This window comes from Dendronephthya gigantea, unplaced genomic scaffold, assembly GCF_004324835.1.
Source record: "Dendronephthya gigantea isolate DGI-Jeju-01 unplaced genomic scaffold, DenGig_1.0 000096F, whole genome shotgun sequence".
Taxonomy (NCBI): Eukaryota; Metazoa; Cnidaria; class Anthozoa; order Malacalcyonacea; family Nephtheidae; genus Dendronephthya; species Dendronephthya gigantea.
In genome coordinates, this window is record NW_021163106.1 from 568,021 (window position 1) to 580,467 (window position 12,447).

The 12,447-nt window shown below is 35.7% G+C and overlaps 2 protein-coding genes across 3 annotated transcripts; both read right to left on the reverse strand.

The window, feature by feature from the left end:
- Positions 1–221: 221 nt before the first annotated feature.
- On the reverse strand, positions 222–4,844 carry LOC114534006 (noelin-like). 2 transcript variants are annotated; one of them, XM_028555646.1, is made up of 6 exons: positions 4,770–4,844; positions 3,363–3,558; positions 1,578–1,804; positions 1,389–1,437; positions 884–1,148; positions 222–801 (listed from the first exon to the last, which is right to left on the reverse strand). In XM_028555646.1, exons 2-6 carry the CDS (start codon positions 3,475–3,477, stop codon positions 297–299), a joined length of 1,161 nt encoding a protein of 386 aa, XP_028411447.1. In that variant the 5' UTR covers positions 3,478–3,558; positions 4,770–4,844; the 3' UTR covers positions 222–296. The 2 variants fall into 2 exon arrangements, with proteins under 2 accessions (XP_028411447.1, XP_028411448.1); XM_028555647.1 differs by having other exon boundaries at positions 3,363–4,841.
- A 2,155-nt stretch (positions 4,845–6,999) lies between these two features.
- On the reverse strand, positions 7,000–11,401 carry LOC114533998 (noelin-like). Its single transcript, XM_028555637.1, has 5 exons — positions 11,189–11,401; positions 9,377–9,603; positions 8,586–8,637; positions 7,974–8,238; positions 7,000–7,888 (listed from the first exon to the last, which is right to left on the reverse strand). Exons 1-5 carry the CDS (start codon positions 11,286–11,288, stop codon positions 7,384–7,386), a joined length of 1,149 nt encoding a protein of 382 aa, XP_028411438.1. The 5' UTR covers positions 11,289–11,401; the 3' UTR covers positions 7,000–7,383.
- Between the last annotated feature and the right edge of the window lie 1,046 nt (positions 11,402–12,447).

The window sequence follows — 12,447 nt, forward strand, 5'->3', positions numbered from 1 at the left end:
AACACGATCGATATTTATTTAACATGTCGGCCGATAATTAATTTGTCCCCATTAAGGAAAGGAAAATTATTTAGAATGCGATAAATAGAATGCGAGAAAATAAGACAAAGAAAAACATTAATTTATTTTCAGTCAAAAAACCCAACAATACATTTACATTGACACTCTAAAAACCATAACTTGCAGCTTGCAACTTATTACATAGTCTAAAGTTTCCCCGATATAGAAAAAAAATCAGTTCGATTTAAAAGTTAGAAAAGCTGGTTTGTAATACTGTTTGTGCATGATAAATAAACTCAATCTTCAAATTCCAGTGGATAAGTTATTTGGCGCCCTGAGTCCCACGAGTAAAGAACTTTCTCGCGTGGATTGTAAGAAACCATGCTGTTGTAACCAAACTTATTAACAAACGGAATGGCTAGGGTGGTCGCAGTTTTGTTGGTTGTGTTATAAGCGTAGTTTATGGTTGTTTGGGCTTCGTCGTATTTATCAATGCTGTAAACGACTCCGCAAGCCACAAATGCGTTTCCCATAAAGGTTATAGCCTCAGTTGAAACGTTACAGAAGGTTTTCAGAACGCCAAGTGTGGAAGGATCGAGTTGGCTGGCACATAACCTCCCATTGTACGCGGGAAGTGCATAAAGAGCCCACAAACCGCTCTCGTCAATCGATAAATCCATTCCGGTGTAACCTCCCCATTGGTATCCATACAGTCGTGGGTTTATATTTTTGTTAGGAGTTGCTTCTCTGATCACTTTCTCGGTAAATAAATCGTACTTCATAATATTTGGAGTTCCCTCTCTGTGAGTGGGATTGAAAAAAAAATTGCAAGGATGCATGTCAACATTTCCTCTGAATGGCAACCCCCCTTACATTTACATACCTGTTAAAATACAAGTACCTCCCATATACAACAGATCCTGTGCCTCCAGACTGATACGTTAGGTTGTAGGTTTTTGCAACCGAGCCAGCCTTGAAAAGATCCATGTTTTCAAATTCAAGCATTTCAACTCCACCCAGACTATTTATGTACCAAATTTTTTCTGAGCCAAGCAACCCTAGAGGATCTCTCATCCACGTTCCATACGTCTCTCCAGATTGATGATGAAGGACTGGTTCACCAACTCTCTTGATTTTGCTGCAATTTTCTATTAAATAATTATATGAAGCGATAACGAAAACTTTCAATCGGAAAGAAAAAGATTACACATTAATAAAGCCACTTTTCCTAATAATCAGTATAAAGGGAACAAGGCCTACCCTCACGGCCGCTCCTCCCGCCCACATGTTAATGCGGCCATTTTCCTACATTGACATTTTGCTACCTAGGCTTAGAAAGCCATTACGATTTTTCAGGAGGGGGGCAAAGATTTTTGATGTGTTCTCACCGTAGCTTCTTGTTGTTTTAGAAACTATTCGCTGTTTTTTGTTATCTTCCTGAAATTGGAAATAGGAGAGGAATATGCAGGCATAATTACTTCTTTGCTTTCACAACAGAAAGAAAGACCGTTTATGCAATAGTCATGTAGCTACAATTTCCGGATTTGTACAGAAAGGAACACCGAAGTATAAAATACCTTGTTCAACATCTCATAATAATCATATTTGTTATCAGGCAATATGTTCTGAGGATTCATAGACTTTGTGGCGTTATTTAGTTGACAAACTTTTAAATTTTGTTCGCGTTTCCTTGCTTTGTAATTGAAAGATTTACAAACAGAAGGTTTTCTGAGGCAATACAAAGAACATTCCAAAACATTTGATGTTTCACGTTCACTGACCACGTGATTTGTTAAGCGGTGACCTGTAGAAAAATTAAATGATAATGGGTTGATTTTAAACAAGATCACTGCATTGGATTATAGAGGGTGTGAATAGAGTCAACAAGAGACTGGCATCAGTGGTAGATATCGTGGTGTATCTATTCTTAAGATCAGAAACGATTGCTGGCATTTGAATTCATAGGTTAATATAAAACAGGATCCGATGCATTGCATTGGATTTTGAGGGATTGCAAATCATTCGAGAAAGTTCATAGTCATTTTTTCCATTAGGATATTTTATAAATAGGGACGTATACATTTTTTGGACCTACTTTCAAACATTTTTTAGTTATTTTGCTTATAATACTTTACATATTTTTTAGTTATTTTGCTTATAATAATTCGATATACGTGCATATTTATTCAAGTTAATCGTGATAGTTTTCTTCTTTGACTCCGAGATACAAAGGGTGTTGTGTTTCGACCAAAACAACATTAGCTAAGACCATTGACAAAGCACACAAATTTTCATTTATTTTTTCTGCTTTTCCATTTTTTTAGTACACTACTTCAGATAATATGATATAAATATTGAACGGAGAAAACGGGGGTAGTGAATGACTCCCTAAGGCCTGGTTCTCATATGTCACTGACAGTCGGTGAGGTGTTATTTGTTGCCGGTGACGAATGAAAATTTATTAAAATAGCAAATATTTCATTTATCATCATTTCATTTACCGAGTTTTTTATAGTGAGCTTAAGCAAGTGACGTTCTTGACAACACAAATGGCACGAGTAACGTCAAAAGACTGGGTCAAGGATTGTGATTGGTGAAAAACAGAAACTTCTCTACCGGTCAACGTACGTGTTGTCAAAATAATCACTTGCTTCAGTTCGCTAGTGTCCATCGCCGACCGTCGGTGACATGTAAGAACCATGTTTAACAATTGATTGTTGTTAATAATTGTATGATCCCACAATACCCATTATGTTTTTGAAAGTATATTATTTGACCCACGCACAAAGAAGACGAATCGACAAAAACATACCAGCTATAGCATGGTAACGGAATTTACTATTTTACATAATATTTTATAATATAACATTTATAGTACGCGCGTGCTGATTGGTCGAGAAGCGTGTTTCTATAAATAAATAGAAACACGGGAATTTTCCCGCCGAACTTGACAAGCGGAGCGATGTAATGAGAATTTGTAATTTAATCGAATTATAATATTTGTACAAAATCTGTTTATTGAGTTATTATTATAAAAGAAATTATATTTCTTAAATAGTAGTTCCTTGGAAAGAATCACGTGCGTCTAGTGTGCCCATGGTGTAGACCAAATTGTTATACTATACAGCGTATAATATTACTATAACTGTACGATAAACATGATTTGTTATCGATTAAAGCCCGTTTTCCACATGGATGAATTTCTTCGTGCGAACAGGTAAAAAGTAGAAAGCGATTCTGCTTTTTTGTTGCATTTCAGATATCGCTTCGCTTCGCGCGAATTAATTCGCCTAGTGGAAAACGGGCTTAAGCCAAAGCAATACTGATCGAGAAAACAAATATAGGGTTTTAATTTTACTCACCTGAAGTGGAAATCTTGAATACAGCACTTGAATCCAGGGAGGCAGAGGCCTTTACGCACACCAGTATTAAGTAGGCAAACAGGATTTGAAAATTATTCGCAAGTTTAGGTAGCATTTTCAGCGTGTATTTTCCTTTTTCTTTCCAGATAAATATTAGAATATACGAGAACAAGTACAAGATCGCCGAACAAAATTTCTGCAAGAACCAATCAATATTTTTTTGGTATATATTTTATTAACGCTGAAGCTGAGTAGGAGGTTAATGCTATAATTTTTCACACAATTCAAAAGAGGCAGGCAAAATATTTCGCATTTCGCTTGAAAATTTAGGCTGCGGAGTTAGGCTTAAGGTAGGCAATATTTCTAGCAATTGGAAAGGTCGCTGTCAACCGAATTAATGCGCAAGCACAAAGTTTTTTTAGAAAGTAAAACTTAACCATGGAAGAAAAAAAACGAGGGACGCTTTATGGGACCAAATCAATTTCTAGTCGGGTGTCACAAACAAGGAATCAAGACAGTTGAAGAACGTGTAGGAAAAATTTAAATGCCAGCACAAAAAAACACCGTCGATGGAGAAGAGAGAGCAAGTTAAGTTGTTGTTGTAAACAGCGTAACTATAATGTGTTTCATGTGACCACATTCCCGCTATATTTGAATCATTATACATCTGATCAATGAGCATAACTGAGTGGAGCTCACGGAACGTATGCCTCTCACTCACGCTTCATTCAAAATCTGAGCTTCACTTGAGTGTGAGTGGTGTCTTTGAATAGTTGGAGTGTGAGTGTAGCATAAGTAGTCAGCACAATCCAACCCAACCTTTTCAATCGTTGATTTATCATTTAAATGGTTTTAAACTTTTACAAGCGTGTACGTACGTACAGAAGACGCGAGTGAGGAGAAGATCGAGCCCTGATTTTTTTAAGGTTACATATTACATGCAACATTTCGGAAAGTACAAATATTTTTTAAAAAAGTAGAAAAGTTTGCAAAAAGTAGCTACGAATAAGTATTGGGGACTTTGAGATGTGTGGGCTGCCGACGACGGTTGAATTGTTTTTTTTACTGCTTACAAATACTAAATATTCGTAATTTAAAATTAATTCCGGATGATTTTATAAGCGGAAGCCTATAGTGTTCTGCAAGTTTCAAAACTTTTCAGTCTCCTCTCTTGTTGATAAAAACATTCCCCACAAGCAACGTCCCGCGTAGTGAGTTCCGTCACTAATTTATCCATTCAGCTTTTACGACAGTATAATACGATTATTATATCGTAGTCAAAGTGGCTCGTGAGGTGAAAGTGCCTATTGTTGTTACAGTACTTATATAGCTATGTCAATAATTATAAGGACTTCAAGTGAAATATTAGAAAATTGAGAACAAATTATGCTAGAAATATATACTCACAATTTCACAAGTAGATATCTTGAAAATGGAGTTGCGAGCAATTACACTGCGAGTCTGCAATGAGAAATGAGCGTCTCTGAAGGGTTAATTGCGTGCCTTAATTGTATCATAAATATGCAAGCTATAATTATATTATAATTATTAGACCTTTACAAGAGTCTGCGCTGCCGCTCTTTGTGACGTAGTTTGCGTGTAAAGTATGTTCATGTTTGATCATCTGGGTTTTACTAACAAACATTTTTTCATTCGCAAACTTCGTTAGAACGCAGACATCCGGTGATAGACCAACACGCAGCAAATGCAATGCAATGAGTAATAATGTGTCCCGCTGCATCGCATTTCGCCTGTGTGGGCCAAATTACCGGCCTTTAACGCATATGAAATACATAACTGGTACCACGGACACGCAAGAAAAAGCAATAAGTTTTTAAACAGTCGCACGGGTATAGCTGTACACAACATGTTTAACATGACACTGGGCGTAGCAAGCGTTGATAATTGGGGGGCGGGGCAAATTCATACATTCATGTTAACAGAATGCAAACAAACATTTTTTCATTCGCGAAAACGTTGGAACGCAGACATCCGGTGATAGACCAAAACGCAGCAAATGCAATGCGGCGAATTTTACAAGTGTTTAAAATTAAAAACCTGGAAAAATCGTGTCGCGCTGCATCGCATCTCATGTGTGTGGGTCAAAATTACCGGCCTTTTTTGTTGCATATGAAATACATAACTGGTGTCACGGACACGCAAGAAAATGCAATACGTTTTTACGTTTACGTTAATCCTGCGCAACATGAATATATGCATAAAATTAATATGCCCGTCCCCCCATGCAATTATCGTTCTGATTACGCCACTGACATCGCAGGTTATATCATTGCATAATATTTATTAAAGAATTCAGGGTGCATAAAAAAGGCAACACTTAATATTGAAGAATATTCATATTTTATACGTCGTATTTTGGTCGCGTCGAATGCATTTCGAACAAAAGATAATGAGATGGCAATGACTTAAGCTTAATGAAGTTTATCACCTCATTATATCTAGTGGTCGAATTGCATTTGACGCGACCAAAATGCGACGTATAACCTAGACCTTATACATCCTGTATATGCCTTTGCATATCAACATTAATAATTATTATAAAAGATTAACGTCTGTGTTTAAAAGCTTACTCCCACTCCAAGTTAACTGTGACTCAAGTGAAATGCACTTAAAGTGCCTATATATCACTTGTGGGATCTTTACGGATTTGAATAGAGCTTGAAAAATTAGTTTATAAGTTCTACAAGCTTTTTTGACATAAAATAGTTTCGGAAATATTTACATCTAAACATGACGATTTGCCTAAATTTCCGTCGTGCTCGGGGGCCTGAGACTCAGGAACCGAGTTCTTGTCAAATATAATATAATCAATTGTAATTTTACTTCGATCTTCCAATAACGTAAAATATTTTGAGAAAAACTCGCCCAGTTGCTACAGCCATACACAACGCACCGTTCCCGAGTTTTTCTTGATAAGCGCAAACTATATCACCAGTGAAACTCTTCATGTTTACATTATAGAAGACGGCGTGTTCGCAAATCATTCCTGAGTCCCAGTCCCCCCAACCGACGTATTTTCGAATCTATTTGATTACATCAAAAAAGGTTGTAGAACTTATAAGCCCTATTCAAATCCGTAAAGATCCCACAAGTGATGTAGGCACTTTGAGTGGAACTGAAGTGTGACTGTGTGAGTGAGAGTGGAGCATTAGTGTGAATGTTTATTCAAGACAAGATTGGTATTCAAAGAGCTTACTGGCGAATGTGACTTGCTCAATAGGGCACAATTCGCTAAAGACGAATATTTTAACGAAACAACTTTCAATGACAAGACTAACTTTCAAGCATAATAAAATATTTGTCTAAATTAATTCGGCTGCATGGCCAAGTTCCTTCTTGAAAATTCGACTTTTTCATTTTTTGCGTAAAGATCAACAAAATAGAATTGTTGTGTTTACGTTTCACAATGTTAAAAAAAAAATTAAAAAGTTAGCGTTCAAAAAATGTTGAAAATATTAAGTCATGCCAAACCAATTGCCGACCACCTGTCCGACTTTGACAACGGAGCTGAAGCATACACGTCTTGTACCAGTGTGATATTTAACAGGTACCATGAAATGATACTTAATTACACGTAAAGTATTTTTCTCAAAGAAGAAAAATTGAAGTGCTTTATTATTACTATAACAGTACATGTGCGTTTCCTTCTACATAATTGTCGCACCTAATTATGAACTAGTATGATAGACATAGGCGAACTGCACAATAAGTAAATAATTATATATTATATTACTTGCATGCGTCATTTTCATTACATATAACATTGTCAAGAAATGCTAAATTTCATGTAGGGTTTTGTATACAGTTTGTGAACAACATAACAGTATTAAAAAGCTTCCTTGAAATCATGAAAATAACTAAAAACTGGATTGATATTTAGGAGAGTGTAAGCCAATTTACAGAGCAGTGCAAAAAAATTTGTGAGCCCGCGACAAAATACCATTTTGGTTACATGTGCAAGTTAGCAAATTTAAATGGTTTTGCATGACATGCGATAAGTTCAATCTTCAAATTCTAGTGGATAAGTTATCTGGCGCCCATAGTCCCACGAGTAAAGAACTTTCTCTCGTGGATTGTAAGTAACCATGCTGTTGTAACCAAACTTATTAAGAAACGGAATGGCTAGGCTGGTCGCAGTTTTGGTGGTTGTGTCATAGGCGTGGTTAATGGTTGTTTGGCTATCGCTGTAGCTATCAATGCTGTAAACAATTCCACAGATTACGAATGCGTTTCCCATGCGGGTCATAGGCTCAGTTGAAATGTCGCAGAAGGTGTTCACGACGGTAAGTGTCGAATGATTTAGGTGGGTGGCACATAATCTCCCACTGTATGCCGGAAGACCATAAAGAACCCACAAGCCGTTCTCGTCTATGGACATATCCATTCCACTATAGCCTCCCCACTCATACAAGTATTGACGTGGGTTTATGTTTTCATCAATTGTTGCTTCTTTGATAACAGTCTCAGTAACCATATCGTACTGCACGATATGTCCAGTTTGTTGCCTGTCGGAGAAGTTCCATTGTGAAAGTTATTCGGATAGGGTTAATATAAGTATTTTTTTAATTAAGGACAGAAATTTTTACAAACCTATTATAATAAAGATACCGTCCATAGACAACAGATCCCGTGCCATCAAAGCCATATGGTAGGTTGTAGGTTTTGGCAACAGTTCCAGCCTTAAAGAGAGCCAAGTTTTCAAATTCCTGCACAGTATTATCTTTATAACCATTAATGTACCAATTTTTTTCTTCACTAAGTGACCCTAAAGGATCTTTCATCCATGTTCCTTGCGTCAATCCAGATTGACGATCAACAATTGGTTCACCAACTGTCTTGATTTTGCTGCATTTTTCTAAATAGATGAATCAATAATACCTTCATTCTATCTCTCGTGCACTATATAGTCTGTCGAAGGTATGCATGTTTGGGATAACCCTGATTAAATATTGCGGTAAATGTCTAGTTAAAGTTTAAACACATAGCTAAATACGTGTCAATTTTAAAAATGTCGAGAAACAAAGAAGAAAATATATATTTTATATAAGTTTATATTTTTACAATTTAATACAATTTTACCCGTGTTATTTGTAAGGCACCAAATGAAATGTTTTAAAGTTTTTGGGTGATATTGATATATATGCATCCAGAATATATATTATACTGAATTTTAAGGGCAAAACGATTTTAATGGATTCTTACCGCTTTTTGCCGGTATTTCGGAAACATCAAGTTTTTCTTTGCTGTATTCACTCTGTAATTAATATACGAAAGAAATGTTCAATATTTTATTTCATAGCTGCATTAATGAAAATATAGCGACCATAACTACTTTTGACAGCTTTTTAAAGGAGGAAATTTTCTAGGATTAATCCTGCTGTGCGCGATTTTGCGTTATGCAAAATAATTTTTTTATCAACTCGAGTTTTTGGTCATAATAACATTTTCAAAAGCCTAAAAGTAATAACATTGGTAAGTCTTGATCGAGTTTCATCGGAAATTCATAACCAAGAATATCGTAAGCAATCTAGTACATCCCAGGTTCTTTTCTATAACGCGTGCAGTTTTACACATGCATGTGCAATTCTAAATAGTTAAATGCAATGTAATTCTGAAAGAAAATTTGTACAGATAATACGGTATATATATTTGTTTTATATAAAACCGTCACATTAAAGCTCGGATTTGTCAGTAAGGATTTTCAAGTGGTACGAAGCAATGAAAAAAAAACATTACTATAAGCTATACTATATAATCATTGTGACGTGCCAAGGTATATTAACCCCCTAATGAGACCCAAAACTGGGCCCCAAAAATTTCTGCTCCCCCATGTATCGTGGCTTTTTTTACCCGGGTGAAAATATGCAGCAGTGGAAAAAAAGTGCAATTTTATTTTTTGAAAAAACCGTTATGGACCTTGTATTAAAATATGTGCTGCAGTAATTTATTTTGACTATTGCTAGAACCCCCAATGAAAAGCTATTAAAAAATACCTTCTCCAACATTTCATAATAGTCATAGTTCGCATCAGGCATTATGTTCTGAGGACATGTAGATTTCGTGGCATTGATTAGTTGGCAGTTTTTGGAATTTTGTTCGTGTTGTCTTGCTTCGTAGTTAATGGATTTGCAAACTGATGGTTTTCTGAGGCAATATAAACAACACTCCAAAAGATTCGATGTTCCACGTTCACTGACTACGTGCTTTGTAAGGCGGTGGCCTGCAGTATCATAAATTAAATTAATCATTTAATCTAAAAGAGAACGTTGCTGTGCTGTTCAAGAACGATGAGCCAGGGATGGACATCAATCAACTGATTTTATCAAAAGTGCGTACGTCTGATTGCTGGCGAATAAACGTGTTATTGTGCATGAATATGTCACTTATGGCTGATCTGAAAATTGGTGGATGCATGATTGAATGATAATAGCTAATCAGGTGGTGGGATATGTACATGATATGTACCAAATGGTTTTTAATTATGCTTAACCGCCTCCCCAGAGAAGTCAATTGAGGTATTGTAACTATAGAAATTAATGTTAGCGGGTGTATTTTGGATTAGCATGCAGTTAGGTTTTAGTAGGCGTGCGAGTTTTTGTCAGTGGAGGTGTGTTCTTTGATCCTTGTGGCGAGATGACGGGTGTTCCACCTATATATGCATGTAATAGGAATTCCTACTGCACAAATAAATTTATATACCAACCACGAGGGATTTAAGATCGCTAGGAATTGCGTCCTTAAAGCTAAAAATGTTTTGGATTTTGTGAGAAGTGAACACTAGCGTTATGTTGATATCACTGCAAAATCATTTGACAATGTTGAGCAGCTCTGTTCGGTAATTTGAGAGTAATGTCCTATGTATGGAAGTTTGAAGTAATGAACGTTGGGTTGTTGTTGACTAGGTAGATTAGTGTTGAAAGTGTTTGTTGTTTGCAAGTTATTCCTGTTATTGTAGGAACTAATGATGCGTTCAATCAGATGTTGCGGGAACGAGTTGCGTTGAAGTGTGTGTAAGTTTTTTAAAATCTTTACAACTTGCAACATTAGCAGAACGCAGACAAGAATCATGTCATAAACTCTATTTATCGATTGTCCAAGATGAAGATAACAAGCTACACGAATTGTTACCAAAACTCAAGGCATATGATATCCCTATGCACCAAGAAACCCACGATGTTTCGCAATAATAAGGACAAAAACGGAGAGATTTAATAAATCATTTAAATGTAAAGCTGTCAAATTATTTGACAATAATATTGCTGTTAGTGACGAGGCTGTCTGTCTGTTTGAATTTAACAATAATGTTTAAATTGAACATTTTTTAAATTTCAAATTATTTCTAAAGTATTAAATAATAAATTATACCAAACTTTTAAAATTGGAAAAACTATATATAAGTTCGTAAATATAATCTTGTAAATTATGTAATTATTAGTGTATTGTACATATTTAGCTTTCCTTAAATCCATCTAAAATCAAGTCTTTTATGCTGTCACTGCGTACAGCATACAAATTGATTATTTAATACACAAAATACATTCGTTTTGTGTCCCGTTTTCACTGACCGGCTATAGTACAACCTACTGCAGGAGTCTCATTACCCACTAGTGAAACCTCGTAATAATAATTCAAGTCAGAAATTTGTATCTTGTCGAGGTATGCTGTATCGTTACAACTGCAAATGTTGACAGTAAATAATTCAAAGTATTTCAGTCTTAGTTTATCACAAAGAAAGATGTAGAGATCGATGATGCAGATTAAATTGTTGATCGAGCTGATGTTGTTCTGATTGTTATTTTGCTCACCTGACATAGAAAACTTGAACAGAGCACTTGGAACCAGAGAGGTTGAGGCCTTTATGCGCAGCAGTGTCAGGAAGACAAACAGGTTTTTTATGTGATTCATGACCGCAAGTTAGGGTTCGTTTAGTAACTTTGCCTCGTTTCGTCAAAAGAGTCCAACAATAGTATAGAGAAGATAAGTTTGGAAGATGCCCCGAGAACATCAAAAAATGAGCATGTTTGTCTACGTACATACTGTTTTCTTTACTGACGCTCAAAATTTGCATTTCTCTTAAAGCGGCTGCCACCTGTAATCAATGCAAAAATTGTCACGAATATACGAAAAAGTTATGTTGGATTGTTCTTCCGTAACGAAAAATAAATGCTTTTTGTGTGCATATATAGTTGTACCGAACAATGTCATTAATTTTATTGAACCCGGTTGGTTTTTTCCAGAAAAATGAAAATGTTGCGCCTCGCATTTTTTTCTCGCAGGGTGTGTAAATGTGATTTTTTTGGATAGAACTAAAAAAACACAAAACAATCCCAATTTTCACATAAAGCGCTTGCCATTCTTTGCAGTGTCGATGAAATAACAAAATGAACATTGATTTTTATTTGTTCCGGCTCGAGCAGCACGGTATGTGCAGTACGTAATATTATGCACTTTCGGCAGCGCGTATGGCATATAGCAAAGTCAGATATCATATTATTTTATAGATGCCAATGTTATTAACCATTTGCATATTGCAATATTACTAACAATTTGCATGCTAAAATCGTGTATTTCATATTAAAATACTGATCATTTATATCTAAACAAGGATAACGAAGAAAATTACACTGAAAAAAAAATTGAACCTGAATCCGACTTTCGCAGGAAGCGCTTGCCAGTCTTCGCAAATACTTGCAAATTACGAACGTTATTTAAATCGAGTAAACGAACGTTATTTAATCGAGTAAGGTGAAAAACACTTGGTAATAACTTTATAACCGACACGTACATATTTTTATACAAACAATTTGAGAGCGTGTATTCTGAATTAGATAGCAGCTGAAAGCAACAATATACAAGCTAAAAATCGTGTATTTTGGACTAAATTATCTTGTGATCAAGGTCGAATTAAAAAAAATCCCACGACAAAATTGAAGATAAGGATTTGCTTTATGATAAACGATTGTTTTTGTATCAAAATACGCAATTGAACGTGCTGTACACTGTAGTGTGTTACCACGCATTCTGCGCATTCTGATTGGCCAAGAGCGCAAAATGTCAACAAAAG